At 38.0% G+C, this 19,529-nt stretch overlaps 1 protein-coding gene across 2 annotated transcripts; it reads right to left on the bottom strand.

Annotated features, from left to right (window-relative positions):
• Positions 1-1,674: 1,674 nt before the first annotated feature.
• On the bottom strand, positions 1,675-16,312 carry LOC145670583 (uncharacterized). Of its 2 annotated transcripts, none has more exons than XM_081739382.1 (2): positions 16,027-16,312; positions 1,675-3,267 (listed from the first exon to the last, which is right to left on the bottom strand). In XM_081739382.1, exon 2 carries the CDS (start codon positions 3,227-3,229, stop codon positions 1,751-1,753), a length of 1,479 nt encoding a protein of 492 aa, XP_081595508.1. In that variant the 5' UTR covers positions 3,230-3,267; positions 16,027-16,312; the 3' UTR covers positions 1,675-1,750. The 2 variants fall into 2 exon arrangements, with proteins under 2 accessions (XP_081595508.1, XP_081595507.1); XM_081739381.1 differs by lacking the exon at positions 16,027-16,312 and adding an exon at positions 9,892-9,985.
• Positions 16,313-19,529: the final 3,217 nt, after the last annotated feature.

The following is a 19,529-nucleotide window of genomic DNA, read 5'->3' as shown; positions in this document are numbered from 1 at the left end:
TGGTGAAACGTGGTCTGCCAAGAGCTTTCACATCTATTGTCGATCGCTATCCAAGAATTGACAAAACCAATTTTCATGGGAAAATGCAACGTGGTTTCCGAAGTGTTGTCATTTTTTAAAGATAGCAGTGACACTATTGTTCTCCGTGTCACTTGTGGATTTGCAAGCACAGGGTTCTTTTTGGCCACTTGCCGATACATTCTCACACTATGCAATTACCATTAGATTGTTTGTACTGCTGATCTTGCTGCTGATCTGCCAACCGCGGCTGCGATATCATTGGCAGATTCGGAAGAGTGGGTATTTGCACTCCGTACGAGCAAAGTTGCATCCTGCTGTGGCGTTGATTTGGTTCGACTGGCTCATAAGTCTAAGGTAGCCTTCACACTAGGATCCTGTGAGCCGCTCGCATGAGCTGCAGCTACTAGCTTTACATTGTCTTAAATGTACACGCTTTCATACACGCGCTTCGGTACAAGTGAGCCGCGGATCTGAGCTGCTGTGAAGATCACTCCGCCAGTAGCTGGCTCGAGCGGGCTGCTGGCGGGGGAGAAAATAACACGCAGCCTTACGAGAGCCCTTCACATGTGAGCGTGAACTCAGAAGAGTGTACGAATATTTGATGTTGAAAATTTTCTCATTTTGGTGTTATTCTGATGAAATGCAAAGTTTATACTATTATACAGTTAGTCAAGCGAAGATATAGACATCCTGAAGTAACTGAAAAATTTTCTTTCATCTTCTCTCAGTTTAGGAAACAGACTGTAAAATGAACATTCTTCCAGTCTTGATCGACTATAGGATGAATCCATCTGTATCTTCCTTTCCTTTTTGCATGCAATTTATCGCCAAGATCAAAGCTGTAGCTTCTTCTGGCTCTAGTACGGCTGCCATTTTGGAATCATAACCTTTTGAGCGGCTCAGAAGTATTCAGTGCCTTTACATTACAGGTTCACATGATCGACCCGCAAGATCCTAATGTGAAGGCGACCTAAGAACCTCTTTCTGTAATTTGTGAACTGCAGTATATTCCTATTAACAGTTATTAACGGTGTATCTAACACAACACTGATGGTGTACTGATTTCTGTCGAATTTTTAATATCGAATAATACGGCTTCGTGTAAATTTCCTCAGTTCCTTACAGCTACGCCCGTGCATAATGGTGCCACTTACGCATGTCCACACCACTACCTAAGCCATACTCATAAGCTCTTCGCATTCGTTTCGTGTTTACATGAAATTGTATTGCTTTGCGGAGTGTCTGTTTCCTTATGTCAGAGTATTTTTTGTTGTTGTTTGTTGGTCGAAGTTTAGTGCCATTTTGCAGTACCGAGGCTGTATGAGACTGAACCACGGTAATTCATTAAAATTCAATGCTGTCCCTCCCGAGATTCCGGAAATCGAATCCGGGACCCCGTGCATCAAAGATGCGGAAGCTAAGAATTAGATCATCGGGGATCGCATGTCAGGGTAGAGTGTATTGTGACGTATCATGTTAATTAATTTCCCCTATTTTACCCTTTTTTGCCCCCTTTCAACTCCTTAAATATTCCTTATTATTTCATTTTCGAATGCCTACAGAGTGTGTCCATTCTGTCTCAACTTTTACTTTCACAAAATCCTATAGCATGCCTATTTTTCATTAATTCAATCAAGAACTTGCCAACAAAAATATATTTATTGAGGACATATAGTCTGTAGTCACTGATTTCAACATCTGAAGTACAAACCATAGAAAGTATTTCCAGTTAAGAAGTTAATGGAAGGAGATTCGTTCCGAATTCGGACACAATTTCACGTATTTGCAGTTTAGGACATTTCTTCTGAAGTACCCGTAAAGCGTCCTTCTTCTCTTGGTTGGTGACAGTTTCAAGGCACAATATTCTTAGATTCGGCAGGTATTTAGGAATCAGTTCAAAACAAGACCCAGATACTCGGGTTAGGTATGAAATATTCAGAGTTTGTAGATTAGGACAGTATTTAATTATATATTCAATTCCTTTATCGCTGGTAAGTTTACAACTTTGAATATTTAAATGGGTTAAGTTAGTGCATGTTTTCGCCATAGCAATTATTACCGCATCGTCCACGTGAGTGCAAGTACAAAGACTCAAATACTGTATTCGTTTCATCTCTGGAATTTGGAATAAATTAATAAATCCTTTAGTATTTACGTTATAAGCATTGGTTATTCTGAGAAGTTTCAAATCTTGAAGTTTTGCTATGAGAGGCAAAAAGTCAGGCGACAGAAGATTGGCATTTTCAATGTCCAGACACCGTAACTTGTGACAATTGAATATACATTCAAAAGTGGTATCTCCCAGATTATCAGCATCAATTCTCAATTTTTGCAAAGTATCACGCAATACGTTGAATATGATTACACACTCATCATCTGTTAGTACAGGCTTATCATCGAAAGTACAACGCGGGACCAGTCGTAGGTCTTGCAAATGTTTCAAGTTGACAATAAGCGATGTAAGATCTTGCGAGTGAATAAATCGACCGTAGCCAAGATTCAACGACTTGAGTTTAGATAAATTAGGAATTTGTTGGTAAAATTTACGTGAATATACTTGAGTCCCTTTCAAGTTTAAATACTCCAAGTTAGGGAATGTGTACAAAATATTTAACATAGCAGCCTCTGGAATTACTTGTGGATAGCCCTCTTTCACTCGATCGCTAGCAGTGCAAAATTTAATGGTAAGCGATTGGAGATTTTCAACAGATCGACACACTTGACGCAGAATGACAGTTATATACGGTACACACACAAATATTATCTTCTTAACTTGTGGAGACTCTCTGATCTTTTTGCGGATATAGTTAACAGGGACTTTAGTGCCACTAAAGCTGAGTTGCTTCCAAAGTACAGGCTCTTTAGATAGTGAGTACCATTTCCTACATACTGGAGCTATTGTAGAAGTTAACTCCTTTTCTGTGAAAGAGGACAGGACTTTTATCATAACGTCCCTGCTGAGCAAATCAAAGATAGAGTCGGAGTTTTTAGAATCTTTACAGTTCCAATCTTTGGGCCTAATCCAAGTTAACGAGTAGGATGGAATGTTGTCTTCTGACGGAAAAGAGAAGCTACGTGTCATTGATACATCATATGTAGATGGATAGATTCCTGTGATGCTACTACTTGTAATCTGGCTTGTCCTACTCTCCGAGATAGATGGCCGAGATGATGAAATGGACAGTGACTTATCTTCCTCCGTGTTCATTCTTGCTTCTTCACTTGTTACAAGTCTTCAAAGTTCCTCTGAAAATATATTGAATTTGCAAATACAAACAAATACTTTTCCTGTAATTACTATAGAGAAATTATAACTTTTAAAGTAACATTTCATACTATGAACAAAGAATTGAATTTTTCCTGGCGATGTGACTTTAGTTAAGTCTTCTCGGGCTATCAGCCAGGTAAATGTATTGACGTCGACGTTTCATTACAACCACTGAAGATGAATGCAATGTCTGCTTTCGAAACATCGGATATCAATACCAAGGATGTTATAAAATAGAGGATCTGCCCATATGTATCTTCATCATGTGAACTCAATGAAGCCAAAAAAAAACAACCGAGCATCGCCTAAACCGGCACGTCTGATTGGCTACTCTCGTTTCCGCCACGATTGTTGGCTCGAAACATTGCGATCTTAGTGGCGCGCTGTGGGCAGAGTAGGTGTGGCGAAGCTGTGACGTATGGCTTCACGATTTTGTCGTATGGGCAGATCCTTTATTTTATAACATTCTTGATCAATACATTTACCTGTGTGATAGCCTGAAAGCACTTACTAAGATTTCATACTATATATAGTCCCTTTCTTTTCGATACGAAGTTTGTGGATTCTTGTACTTATTAACACTAGAACCGTTGAAAGTGTGTTCACCTTTCAACAGCGGTTGGATCATGAACGACCCACGTACTTTTTGCACAAGTCAAGTATTATGCCGCACGTCCTTGATTTATTTCAGATGCTTCGATAAATATTTTATTGTGACACAATAATTGAGTTTATAGCTATTTTGTCTACTATCAAACAGACGACTAAAGTCTACATAAACTTGTTTACATTCATTCACTGGAATACTTATATTTTTGGATTAAAAAATTCAACACATTTCAATCAAAAAATTTTCTTGTAGGTCTTATATCTGGAGAACTACATAGTCAAACCCAAACTATCACTGATCTCAGTACGATGTGCTTATTCCGTACGAAATACAAAAAAAAAAAAAAAAAAAAACTCGAATTAGAGATCTTTCAAAAATTTTGTGCTGATCCAAAAACTAATTGAAGGGTTGGATGCTAGCGAATTTGAGATTTTCATATGTTCCAGTAAGAAGAGATCATTCTACACTGTGTGCAAGATTCATGTAGATCCGATACGACCCGCTCGGGAGAGTAATACTCCCGGAAGTGCGTTACTCCCGCACTACTCTAGCCAGCTGTTTTACGCGCTATCCTAGCCAGTTGTTTTAAGTTGGTCATAAAAAATATATTATGGGGGTCAAGGTGGAACAAAACGAGCCCTGCGGGGCTTCTAACCCATTCCTACTAGTACTCCTCCTCCTACTACTATTCCTACCCCTACTACTACTACTACTTATCTGCACAAAAGTAAGTAAATCACTTTTCTGAGTATTATTTTCATCTTATTTTAATTAAAAAGGTGTTATGAAATTTTTTTTAAAATAAAACTTTCCTCGGACTGGGTTTGAACCCTCGCCAGAAGCGATTTCCATTACTAGCAGATAGCGCTACCACACTCAGGACCGACAACAGCAAATGTTTGATTTCTGCTATATGAATGCTACGTGGCAAGAAACGGAAAACACCAACCAATCAAAACCGTGAATTTCGTTCCTACTTCCGGAAGCATTTACTCTCTCGAGCTAGTCCTGATCCGATGATTATATTCTGTGTTCTAATGCAAAGGAGATATCTGCATAAGTGTTCATCTTGAAGTTAGAACAAGAAACAGGCAGCTTTCGAAATAATTCTAAAAGTGGATTTACCAGGTTCTTGCATCCAACCCTTCAATTGTTGGCCAAGATCGGAATCTTTTTATGCATTTTTCAATCCTAAAATTCTTGTTTTCATGTGTGTTTCCCTTTATAAAATGGGACATAATGAAATTATCATATTCCTAACTAGGAAATACAAAGTGTAAGAAGTAAAGAAAATTACAAACTTAAAATCTGTGATAAAAAAACTACTTTAGACTCATAAATTTACTTAAATGCAAAGATTTCACACCCATGTGCATTTTGAGTCATTTGTTTGCAATAGTTACTTTCTTGGTGTTACAGTGAGAACACATGTAAAATGTCTTTTTGCTGTGCACTGTTTACATATATGTCTTTCGAAAATATATAACTTATTATTTGAGGCGCCTAGAATAAAACCCCGCCAAATCCATTTTTCATACAAATTGACTTATACATCCTATCCTATAGTTTTAAACATGCTGAATTCAAAGAAAATATTATTTCATAGCTAAAGCCGCCACATCACACTGTAAAATAAAGTTGAAAATGTGGCTTGGTTTCAAAGTCCGCCAGATCTGAACAGAGCTAGGCCATGTTTGGTTTCAAATTCCGCCACATCCAAGGCAGCTAATGAGACTGCTCTACTCAGTTATGTGGCTTTCTAGAATGCTCAGCGATTTTGGGTTAATAGAAAAAGACTTGAAACAGAAAGACACGATTCTGAGACCAGAACAATATCAGAACATCCTTGATAAGCATGGTACTACTCATAAGGTAGGTGTAACAATACTAGCTAAATATTGGAAAATAGAAGTAGAAAAGGTACTAAAAAAGCCAGGTAACTGGATTTCAAATTCAACTCATCCAAGCGAATAATTTTGAAGCAAAATCAAAAGAAATCATGTGTTCCTACGTAGTTGAGGAAGAAGAAGATGATAATTTTGTTATTGTTTAGGAAAATAATGTAACAAGCCATTCTTCCTAAGGTTTAGCCACATAACGTTCTCAAACCGAGACAGTTTTAATATTGCAAATGTCTGTGTAATCTAATTTTGACAAGACAATAGTTTTTCAACTTTACATTTTTGTTATTGATATCCTATAACGTCATAAATTATTGGGTTTCCCTCTTTTCAACTAATTTTAAAAGTTGCTTACTGAATTCTCTGTTTGTCTCTCCGTCCGTCTGTTATTTGCGATGTTTTCAATTTTGAACCCTGCATTCGATAAAGCATCGAAAACTATCAGAGAAAGTGATTAAATTTTTTTCGCCACTCTTACCGTTCCCGAGATATTGGCCAAAAAATGGCCGATTTCCAGAGATTTAAGGAGCCATATCTCGGGAACCGTAAGTTATAGAGAGATCATATTGGTGTGGATTAATATCTAAAAGGATGGTAACTATTTTGGTACCAAATAGTAACCAGTATCCAGTGTCCAGCTGGATTTGGTTTGGCCAATGGCCAGTTGGCCAGTGGCCACCAATTAATATCGGTACCAAAATGTTTACCATCCTCTTGATTAACACCAATATCATCTTTCTATGACTTACCGTTATCGTGATATTGGCCAACAATGGCCAATTTCTAGATATTTAAGAAGCTATACCTCGGGAACAATAAGTTGTGGAGAGATGATATTGATGTAGATCAATACCTAAGATGATGGTAAATATTTTAACCGGTGGCCACTGTCTAACTGGCCACTGGTTAGGTCAGTGGCCACCAATTATTATTGGTACCAAAATGTTTACCATCCTCTAAGGTAATGATTAACACCAATGCCATCTCTCTATGACTTACCGTCCCCGTGATATTGGCCAAATATGGCTAATTTCTAGATATTTAAGGTTCCATAGCTCGGGAACCATAAGTTGTAGAGAGATGATATTGATGTCGTTCAATATCTAAGAGGATGGTAAATATTTTGGTACCAAATAGTAACCGGTGGCCACTGATTAAATGTCTACTGGCCAACTGGCCACCGTTCCCCAGCTATTGGCGAAAAAAGTTCGAATTTTTAGATATTTAAGCAGCCATATCTCGAGAACTGTAAGTTATAAAGAGATGATATTTTGCTAATTTTTGCTAGAAAGACAAGATGCGGATAAAAAAGATTTACTTTTACATCTACGAACAATGACAGTTATCCTTTTCCCACTTCATATCTCCATTCTTTTTAAGTTCGTCCTACCAATATTCTTGGAGCATTTTCAACTGGTTATTGTTAAATCGTACTTAGCTTTAAAACTACTTAGAATCAAAAGCATTAAAAATTTAGTTCTAATTTTCAATACTAGCCAAATCCTCTCGGTATAAAATCCAGCCAAATCATTCATTATCGAAACCCTCCATATCCGAATTTCCTAAAACTATTTTTCCTTATATTTTAAATTATTATTGGATTGTATTCATATTTTGTCACTATGACACAATACAATGAACAACTCGTTGGTACAAAAATTGTGTTTGTATTCCCAAGGGTTTGTTTGTGACGGGTTTTGTGACTTTTCCACAAAAGTGTGTAAGAGGATTTGGCGGGGTTTGATTCTAGGCACCTCATATGTTTTGCTCTCTACTAGACTTATTAACAGTCTTAACAAAACATGACCATTTCTTTTACAGGTTTTCACATCGAGAGCAAGAAAAAATTGTCACAAATGACGTTGCTCCCTTTGGCAAGTTTATCACTATATATACATCAAGGCGTTCACTGTCTCTGCGTAGTTTATCTTATCCCTGAACGCTCTATTCAAACCGGAAGTGGTAGAAATTAACAATTTCTGGTTCCAACATTCATAACCGTAGAACAAAACCGTTAATAGTTAGTGACAAGAATTTTTTTTTTAATATTTGGTGTTTCAAGAAAACTTACGATCTTCACCCGTATGTCTCTACTGAAACCGGAAGTGGTCACTACTCTTCCAGTTTCGAGATTAATCTCCATAGAATAAAAACAGTAAGAGATAACGAGAAGCTTTTTTGGGGTTTAGTGTCTCAATAGGTTTTGTCTTCTCCCTTAACTATTTATTTAAATCGGAAGTGAATAAATTTACCATTTCCGGTTTCAACATTGATCGCCACAGAACAGAAACGGTAATACATAGCGACAAACTCTTTTTTTCAAATTGATTTGGGATATCAAATAAAGACATCAGTCTCGGATGGCCAGGGCCGGAAGGCTGGAATCCTAACTGGGTCCCACCGTCAACTTCGTTTCTTTATATATATATCTAAAATTTCAATCCTTATGTAAGTATCTACAACATAACAAAAAGAACCACGAAATTCGGGCGTACATCAGATGTACTGTACGTCACTGAGTATTCAAACAGGCATCAGAAAGATAACTGTAGATCTAACAACACTCAAAAGGACATTAATACCTTACGGGCTCCTCCTTTCCGAAGGTTACTACGATCTACAACAGAAATAGCATTTAGGAAACATGGAACATCCATCAGTTTTTATTCAATTATGATCATCATTATAGCCTAAATTTACAATAAACCAAATAGAATGGGGCCCCTTTTCTACATTACAAGTAATTGAATTTATATTATCAGTAGGCCTAGGATAATCATACATTTTGCTACGAGATGTATACACTCCCACCGTGGGGCCCTAAACTGCTTTTCCAGCCGGGGCTCCAGTCCGACACTGAAAGACATCGAAATTTTGCTGTGAGTTTTTAGTATTTTCAATGGACTAACACCTCATCTGTTCCTTTGCAGTCCTGATAAACAACGTAGGAAACCAATCACATCTTTCCTTCCAGCAGTCAGCCTGCCTCCTTCCATGTCGGGACGCTTTGAAACTCACTCTTAGACAGGGGGATATTTGAACGGTTACAGCATGTAACGTGTGCCAAAAGCATGAAGATATTTTCCATGCACATAGACGCTAACTTGCTTAAACATTAGAGCACATTGTTAATATTAATAAATCAGATCTGTGCCTACGCGTAGCGTAGTCGCTAACGTTCTCGTCTTTAGTACGAGACAACATATTGTGTTTGTGTAATAGTTGAGACTGTGTATCTATTCACTAACTGAATGCCTGAAAATGTCCTATTTCAGCTTTACAAATAAAAGTTAACTTTGATCAGAATCGTAAATATCCCTATACAGCAACTGCTGATACCGGCTGGAAGTCCGAACTTCCGTCTCCTTCACCACACATACACACAATAGGATGCATTTTCGCCGATCCCAAGAGGTTCATCCAATACATGGCTGAAGTAGCATTCTTATTGGCCACGTACCGATGACGACACCTACTACTACTACTACTACTACTACTACTACTACTACTACTACTACTACTACTACTACTACTACTACTACTACTACTACTTTTGCTATGGATCTGTATAGTACAAGGGCAATCTTATTTTAATGAAGGAAGTTTAATGAAAATTTTAAAAAATAATCGTTAAATCACTTTTTAAATATTATTTTAACAAAAGAAGTGTTATAAAAAAATTAAAAATAATAAAAAAATTCCTTAGGCAGGATTTGAACGCACACCAGAAACGATTTCCCTTACTAGCATGTAGCGCTAAGTCTTTGGGCTATGAGGACCAACAGCTGGCGCTTACTTTGTGCTATATGTAGGTCATGACTTGTGATGTCATATCTGTATCGGCCAATCAGATCAGAGAATATTTGAAACTCTTGGGATCCGCGAAAATGCCATCAGGATTGATGCTCGCTACAAAACAGATACTTTCACTCATCAAAAGTGTTTCAACTGTTATGGCAACTTTCCTTGCATTCTTTTTGACAGCTGTAGTCCTGTACTAAAACCAATTGGTATTTCTTCTCTTTTTCAATAATCTATACGTTTATCAGGTACTTTCTAAAAACAGGAAAACTAATTTCTATAGTACGTACCAATTCTAGCCGTTATTGTGGCTTTTAGTTGAATGTCAAACGTAATTTTATTCGTTAGATAATCGTAAAACTTAAAGCTTTCCATAGATATAGTTCAACAATGCTAAGTGTCAACCAATAGCTTATTCGTTTGTATTAGTTCAAGAATTTTTCATTAACTTTTGGTCTTATTGTTTGCATTGCTACCATTGGTCTAACAACGCCTATTATGTAGGACAGAAGTGACCACACTCTTTGGTTCAGTGATCTATTTCAGAGTATGAAAACCTTCGACTATCTACCTCATTCCTTTGCCGCATCTATCACATTACTTACATGCAATTGCCAATAACATTGCACTTTCATTTCCATTAATTCACTTTTACGAAGGAAATCGGATTTTTTTTTTTTTTGCAAAATGGAGTAATGTTATTCTTTATCAGAGAAACTAGGGTTACCAGCAGTGGCGGATCTAGAAGGTGAAAACTAGGGGAGGAGGAAGCCAGAACCCAAACTATGATAGATATGTCATGAGTTTACAATTTTTCGTGGGTCCTACAGAAGCTTCTAACTGAACTATCTCACTACGGATATTATGCCTAGAGGTTGGACATTGGCATTGTGGACCTCAAGTACTGCTTTACACATTGCATAACAGGAAAGCTGCAACTAACTATACAGGGTGTAACAGAAAGGTATGACAACATCAGGGGTGGATTCCTTATGGGTAGACAAGCACAAAAGTTCATATGACCATACTCGTATGTCGGGAAATGTATCGTTACAGAGTTACGGCCATTGAGCCGCCTAATGGTGTGAAATAGTCACATTCTGGTCACTCCTTAATGTGACTCAATTTAAACCTCAATAACTCAGACCCTAATTAAGCTAGAAGATAATTTTTCGTAGCAATATGTTCCTGAAGGATGAAGTTTTTCGCCGATATGCATTTTATGAGTGTACCTCTAAGGGGAAAGGAATGCCATCGCCAAAATTCTGAGACAAAAACAAACAAAAACAAAAACACGTAATTACCCTCCCCTATCAGCCGTGGTACCTCCCACATACAAAAAATACATATCAGCGGTAAGCATCGTTCTTTAGGAGTACATAGATACCAAAATTATCTTCCTAGTTTAATTAGGGGCTGAGTTTTAAAGGTTTAAATTGAGTCACATTAAGGAGCGAACCGGAATATGACTATTTCACACCATTAGGTGGCTCAATGGCCGTAACTCTGTAACGGTGCATTTCCCGACATATGGCCATATGGACTTTTTTGCTTGTCTACCCATAAGGAATCCGCCCCTGAAATTTTGCCGCACCTTTTTGTTATACCCTGTATAAAATTTAAAAAAAAATCTAATAAAGAATAAAAGGCAACGCTTACTATAATCTTTCAAAAATATATAAATAATTTCAATTATTTTTGTCAATCAAAACACTGGGGGAGGGGGCTAGGCCCCCCGGCTGGACTAGATTTGCCACTGGTAGCGAGATTTTTCAGAAAGAAAAATAAAAGTTTTTACGATATTTAGAAAGGAAAAGGAGGTATATATGTGTGATATTCAGAATCTACATTTAGAAAGACACAGATATAATGGTTCCACATAATAACAGAATAATATCCAAATTATTCAACGCCGTCATTTGATTTGATTTCTATTGGATCTGCGCCGAACTTCTGTTTGAGCCGTTTGACCGCTCTTTGCCTGGACATCGTGTACCTGAAGGAGAGTAACAACGTACGGACAAATATCACAGGAGAACCGCTGAAAGCATCAGGCAAATGTTGTGTAGATCTTTACCTATCCTAAATTCGTCCCTTCAGGCGCGTATCCAAGGGGGGTCTAGGGGGGCCGGCTCCCCCTAAATTTTTGCTGGCCCCCTAAAAGTTTTACAGTAGGCTTGCAAAAGATCTATAATATGGTGATGAACTATCATATGGTTGGATCGGGCCCCCCTAACTTCAGCCGGGCCCCCCTACATTTTTTGGGCTGGCTACGGGCCTGCGTCTCTTACTCTTCAATCTCTTTTTCATCCTCACATCACAATCTGTTTCCAATTGAAAAGTATTGGATTTCATTATAAAGCAACTGAGGTCCCAAAAATGAAAATGAAATGAAATCTTTAAATTTTACGTCCCACGGTTATGCCGGTTAGGCTAAAGGAGACGGTGATGATGAGAGATGAATGAAATGGTGGAATGAAGAAAGTGGGAGGAAACGGGAGAACCCCGGGAAAATCCACGAGCACGTGAGGTCCCGAATTCTCAAGGAACGGACAAGAACGTGTCATCCGGACATCCGAACCAAACCTAGTCCATTCAATAAACATAACAAAGATATGTTCATGCACAAAAAATTAGGTGCCATGAACAACAGAGTAAGTTCCTGGGGCCCATTGACCCTGTTAATATAAAGAAAATCGTAGACTCGCAGTGAAATAGCTATTGCATTAACACTATTCATGGGAAAGTCATGGTTTATAGTTCATTCTCTTCTGCATGAAACAAACTTTCCAGAGGTGCTATGTGTTGGGGCCCATAACGTACTTGAACAGGGAAAATTGAGAGAATGTCGGGAAAATTTTCTCCAGAAATCCCTCCCATCAACTTTGGACCCCTTTGGAGTGATCCCGGGTAAAAGCACACAATCCAAATGTATCTCGCAAAAATAATATAGGAGATACGAAATGATTGTATCAAGTTTTGTATTGATAGACGGAATACATTTGAGGGAAAAGGTTGCATACCAATACACGCTTTCCCCGAATACCTATTCTGTCTATGACAACGAAACGTGGTACAATCATTTCCGTTGTCCGTGGCACCTAATTTTTTGAGCATGAACATATCTTTGTTTTGCTTATCGAATGGACTAGGTTTGATTCGGATGTTCGGATGACACGTTCATGTCCGTTCCTTGTCAATATATCTGTTGAAACAGTATCAGGCATTCCACAAAGCTCAAACCTTGGACCTTTGCTATTTCTTATAACTATTAGTGGTTAAAGATTTAAGAGTGATTTTTTAACTCAAAGTTAACATTTACTCGTCATATAGAAAACATTACGAATAGTGCGTAGAAAAATTTTGGTTTCAGCTATAGTTTTAATAAGGATTTTCAAAATCAATCGACACTTTTTTAAAGTTATGTTATTCCTATGTTAGATCTCAGTTAGGATATGCTAGTGCCATTTGGGATATGAATGTTGAAAAATATTTATAATGATAGAAAGTGTTCAGTGTAAATTTTAAAAATTATTAATATATCCTGCATATACGTCATACACAAATTGATAAATAACTTCAATATCGTAAAATTGAAACAAAGAAATCTCTGTGGTGTTTCTTCATAAAATTGTGAATGATAATATCGATTCTGTCGAGTTGTATTCTAATTTAGTATGCATGTTTCGACAAACTAAACTAGAACTAGCAATAGCAGCAATTAAACTACACTTGTATTGTATTTCTATATAATACGAAGGTAATTCAAGAATTATCCGCAGAGGTTGTTCAGACTGACCTCAGTCCTCGTGTATTTTATTGCTATGCTGTGAAAGTTTGATCCTAATTCCTCCATTTGTCTTCCTTTTGTTGCAGATAGATCATGGCTGCTCCATTAGAAGTCTGCACCAAAGAGGAACAACGAGCAGTGATCCGGTTTTTGTGATCGGTTGGTGTATCAGGAACCATAACTAATTTCCAGACGATGTGCCATTTCATCAGAAGTCACTCGTCTGTCTAACATAATCATGTCACGTGCACACTCAGTGTTGTTATCATTTGTGGCCGTACAAAGGGCACTATGAATTGTTTTCCAATAGAACAGAACGGATCATCACAGAAGTTTGCAACTTAGCACGTGTTTAGATATATCCAAACTTGCACTGTGGATTGACGCTGACTGTGTCTCAGTGTCAGTTGATTTACAGTTGTGTTAGTGAAAAGAGGTGGAGATGTCGTGGTGGCCAAGAACTGAATACCGGGCAATTGTGCGCTACAATTTTGCACATGTTTAAGTGTTTATCAATGTTTAGAGGAAATGACTCCTGTGCTTGGATTGGATTGTTCTCATGGTACAACGATATTTAGGTGGTACCGAGAGTTTCAAAAAGGAAATTGCAACCTTGAGGACGCTCCAAGGTCAGGTCTGCCATCTTCATCTGTGACTGAACAAAACGTTGCTGCAGTAAGGAAAATGCTTGAGACAAATAGACAAGGTACACACCATGAAATAGATATATGTTTGGGCATTAATACATCACCAGTTCGTTTTATTCTCCGCCATCTCCTTCGAGTTAAAAAGCTTTGTACCCTCTGGGTACAACAGGACTTGACCGACGAGTAGATGGCACACCGTGTTTCATGATGCCTTGAAATGTTGAAAAAATTTAAAAATGGAAATTCTGCCTCTGTGAATACTATTGTGACAGGTGACGAAACTTGGCTTTATTGCTATGACGTCCCGAAAAAAAAGTGTGGGTGTTCGAAGATGACGAGACCCCCGTAGCTGTTCGAAAGTCGACATAAGTGAAGAAGAGAATTGTGGCGGTATTTTTTTTAGTGTGCGTGGAATTATCGAGCTAGTTGTCTTTGAAACACAGAAGATAGTCATCGGGAAGTGGTATACCGAAGAATGTCTGCCTAACGTACTTACAGCTCTCAAACAGTTGCGCCCAAACTCAAGGATGGACACATGGTTACTTCACCACGACAACGCTCCAGCGTACCGTTCAAAAGTTTGTTCAGAGCATTTGGCCATTACTGGACTAAAACTGTTAGAGCACCCTCCGTTCAGTCCAGTTCCCGTTTCCCGTGACTTCGTGCTGTTACCCATGTGAAGATCAGGCTGAGAGGAAGGCGTTTACAAATGACGGTGCCCTACAAAAAACTTGATACGATTAGTGTGCACAGATCTCTGCCGAAAGATGGCAGTTTCTTTGACGACTGGTTTCGAAGGATAGAAATATGTGTAATATGTGGTGGTAGAGCACTTTGAAAAAATATAAGAAATAAGATCGTATTACAAAACTTTCCCGGCTCCTTCCTCGTGCGTAATACTTGTGCGACTATTTTTTTAATTATTATTTCAATCCATTCGTAGACACTCCGTTGGGACAAGATACTGTTCCTTTATTATGCGGAAAGTCTTTGATGGATTGCGGCCCCTCATACACCTTCCGACCACAAAAGTGGATCATCACTACTCGTTGTCCCTCGTTGGTGCAAATTTCTAATGGAGCTGCTATGATCTATCTGCAACAAAAGGAAGACAAATGGAGGAATTGGAATCAAACTTGTATGGCATGACCACAACAGCATAACAATAAAATAAACGAGCACAGAGGTCAGTCTGAACAATGTAAGAGTTATAGCTACATTGCGGATAATTTTTGACTTGTCCTCGTAATTATAGTTCATGTCCAACACTGTAATTGGGCAACATGCCTGTTGTGTTAAAATAAATAAATAAAGGCCTATGTTTAGCAGAAGGGGTCCAGCTCTTTTCTCTAAAAAATGTTACTATTTTGGTAATTTCTGTTCACATTCGGTTAGTTTAGGGTAGGGTTGGTTAGTTTAAGTTAGGTTAGGCTAGTTTAGGTTACGTTAGGTTAGTTTATGTTATATTAGTATAGGAGTCCCGCATAATTTTCCAAAAAAATGATAGAATTTCGCTTATTTCTTCTAATATTACGTTAGTTTATGTTAGGTTAGGTTAGATTTGGTTATGTTATGTTACGTCTAAGTACTTGCATCACTCATTTCTCCTGTAAATTTTGTGTTTTTTAAGTGCTTCTGGACCCCTTGTACTAAACATACTCCTAAATAAATAAATAAACAACTCATATGAACTATTGTCTACGTCATTTTAATAAATCTCGTAGAAATATTAAGAAAAAGACCTGCTTATGTTTCTGTCTTTAAGAATAATTTCATTTCTTTTCTTTCATCAAAGTATGAAAACTTTTCTTAATACTAAGGAAGTTTCCCTAAATGCTCGAGTTTTATAGTCTAACATCTATCTTACATATGACTAATGGTAAAAGTTTGCTCCTTCATATTTCACTGAAATTGCCTTGCTTTTGTTACCACATCCATGATGGACGTGTAAAATTTATTTCATGTCATTTTTTTTTAAAGTATCTTACCTACTCGAGCAAACGAAAATGGTGGTTATTTTAGAGTAATGGATTGGCTGTGCACGAAACGAGTAGATAGAGGAAACTCAACATACATTTCTTTTTAAATATTGGATATAAATGAATGGTTTAGCTCCTCGAGTGATTTACTCCACCGGCAGAAGACATTCGGAACGATGTAAAGCTTCTCTATATCCAAGTTGAAACAGAACATTAAAATGACAAACTATTCCCAATATATTTGAACATTTTCCCATTAGCCACCTGTTAACCCTGCCGTTGGTTCTTTCCCTTCTCCTTGTCTCATTCCTACTTTTGTCTTTCTTTGAAATTTTCTTCTTAAGCGTTGCTGAGTGCAATAGATTATAAAGTAAACAGATGTTACAGTCTAAGTTTAAAACAAAGAAAAGAGACTGCAATGAAATTTAGGAGGGATTAAATGCAAGCTTGCGTTGCGTTCTTTGCTTGCGTTTTGGCTGAATAGCCAATTGAGAAATTTAAGTACCTGTCGACGTGTAACGCAACTTTACCCATATAAATCGCAACGCAAAGAACGCAACGCAAGCTTGCATGAGTATCTGTCCTTAATATAAAAATCCGTTTGTGCTCCGACAAAGTACTATTACTATGTTTTGTTACATGGTATATTAATTAGGTACGTGATATATTAATATATATTAGAACTTAGTCCGAAGCCATCTTAGGTAGAGCTAACCATTTCAAAGATGTTTGAAAAATTTGCAGCTAAAACTCTTAAATCTTTAAGTTTTACGTCCTACGTTTATGGCGGCTAGGTTAAAGGAGACAGTCATGATGAGAAATCAAGTAACTGGTGGTATGCAGAAAGTGAGAGGAAACGGAACAACCTCGAGAAAACCCACGCACACGGTGTTTATCTACCACAAAGTCCACTTGGCGCGAGCTGGGATCGAACGAAAGACCCCATGCACCAAAAGTGAACGCTCCACCATTGAACCACCGCGACCCCTAATTTGCAGCTAAAATTTACTAACAAGGAAAGTACTTGTGCTCGAACGAGTGAATACGCGTAAAAAGGAAAGCATGTGTAATGTTAGCACCCCGGAAGCAAACAGTGATGTCCATTTTTCTGCAAGATGGTGTAAACGTCCGCAAAAGCAGGGCAAAGTAGAGCACGTGGCATAATTTCAGGACATCTACAGTCTGATCAGGGCAGTTTTTGCGGAAACGGATGGATGGAAAAGATCGGGGCATACATACCCAACTGTTTTTGGGATACACATTTTGAATGAAAAAGCTGTGTCCCACGGTTCCCCGGAGGGTCCCAGAAATGGTTCACCTCATAATTTTCAAATAGTAAGGGGGGTCAAGTGGTAGATCGTTGGAAAGGTATTGTGAAAAGAAACAAGATGAAACAAATCCCCTTACCTTCAAGCCAATAGTGACGTTCATTTGTCTGCAAGATGTTGGAAACCTCCACGAGAAGTCACAGTAGGATGCGCACGTAGATAACTTGACGTAATTATAACTGCACATGAGGATTCTCAATAAAATTATCAACAATTTTGTAGTAGTACGGAAGACTACAGAACGCACAGGTAACAAAAAAAAAAAAAAAAAAAAAGAACAATTGTCACATATCAACATTGCACACTGTGTAATGTCCGTATGGAAAGCCACGTCAACTTTTTAAAACTTGCGTAGTTTCACTATTGTCATAACCAACTTTCAACCACACGCAACGAAGTATTGGTCGATAGATATCCACCAAGAACTGAATGTAGATGACCGAATGTAATTTCAGGAGAGAGAACCGATCTTGTAAATTCGACAGTTGCACACGGGAACATAATTAGAGGTAGCCAGTAATTCTCTTGGCGTACAATTTCTATTGCCGAAAGAAATTTACGTCCAAAGGTTGAGCATATTTTATAGTTATTTGGTGGAAATAGTTTCATATCGACACGTTTTTCTATACAGGCAACCAGGAGGATATGTTCACCTTTGTGTCTCGACCAAGAGTCACACATTACGAGCTATATATCGTTGTCAGATAAATGTGGGTTTAATACTGACACAAAAAGACTTGGTAAGATGTTCTTTCGTCACCTTCCCACTCACACTTGCGTACATTACTACATTAGGAGGCCACCTTTCTTCTGTGTCCTGTGCAACACGAGGACCGAATTTACCATTGGATTCTTGAAAGCATATATACAGTTTGTCAGTTAGACGTCCATTCAACGAGATGACAACATCAATAGTGTAGCTATGTGTTACACTATGCATTGACTGCAACATCGAGATAGTTTCTTTCTCTCCCTTTTTCGACAATGTACGGTCTGACGATAGTTCATAGTTGAACTGACTTTGATCACAGATCCACACAAATTCTGTTGATACGTTTTCAGTCCTGATATGCTCATTTACTTCCGTCACAAATGGTTTCGCAATGTTTGTTAATTCTCCTGACTTGCCATGTTCTTTCCGTGATTGTAACACAGTGATTCGACTGGATGTTATTCCATACTGTCGCTTCAAATTTGTAATAAATCCTACTGAAGCCGTGAAATTCGACAGTCTAATATTTGTGCCTATTTCCACTGTTCAAAGTTGTAAGTGCCCATAATGGACGCTAGTTCCCATATCTCCCGTTTCATGAAATTCTGCTATGGTACCTTACTTGATTGTGTTTAACCATAGTGTACGATTTCCTTTGAACGCAGCCGTGTTTTGCCGCTTCTTTGGTACATATTGTACTATATATTGTAACACACATTTAATATTGTTTTTTGTCTTCAGTTTCGGGTATCGTTGCAGGAGTATATATATATATATATATATATATATATATATATATATATATATATATATATATATATATATATATATATATATATATATATATATATATATATATAGGGGCGAATCCAGGATATGATCAAGGGAGAGGCTAAACCAAATTTTGTCGTTTTATCCAGTGTAAAGCAGGATTGAAGTCCACTTTATTCAGTGTATACCCGAGCGTCAAAGGGGTTGCTATAGCCCCTATAGCCCCCCCTTGGATCCGCCACTATATATATATATATATATATATATATATATATTGTAATGTCATACGTGATGTAGTGAATAAACAATTCTACACGCCAGTGTTTACAAACACCACCACGTCGTTTGGCAATAGGATTCCACACCAGACGACGGACTTCTGGCCCCTCCCACGGAGCAGAAGACGACAACGAAGCAGCAACGCCACCGCCATCCAAGGAACCCTATAAATTTGCTGGACGACGGCAATTCTGTACCAGTTTTCTGGTGACCCTCCTAATGTTTGCCACAGAACATTAGGAGTAATCTAATCCCAGGCCTCTAGTCTGCTACGGGATTACGCCTATCATAGCCTGCTACGGGGCTCTGTCTGGGAATCCTAACCACAGCTGCTTAGCCTGCTACGGGGCTCTGTAGAGATCCTGTCTGCGACCTTACTGTCAAAGACTACCTTTAACTAACCCTGTATACTAGAGAGATTA

The sequence above is a fragment of the Thermobia domestica genome, chromosome 14 (assembly GCF_964235325.1).
Source record: "Thermobia domestica chromosome 14, izTheDome1.hap1.1, whole genome shotgun sequence".
Classification (NCBI taxonomy): Eukaryota; Metazoa; Arthropoda; class Insecta; order Zygentoma; family Lepismatidae; genus Thermobia; species Thermobia domestica.
Note: the sequence above shows the minus strand (reverse complement) of the source record. Positions and strands in the feature narration are given on the sequence as shown.

Coding starts and splice junctions, on each gene's coding strand:
- LOC145670583 (XM_081739382.1), bottom strand. CDS start 3,229: ATGAACACGGAGGAAGATAAGTCACTGTCCATTTCATCATCTCGGCCA.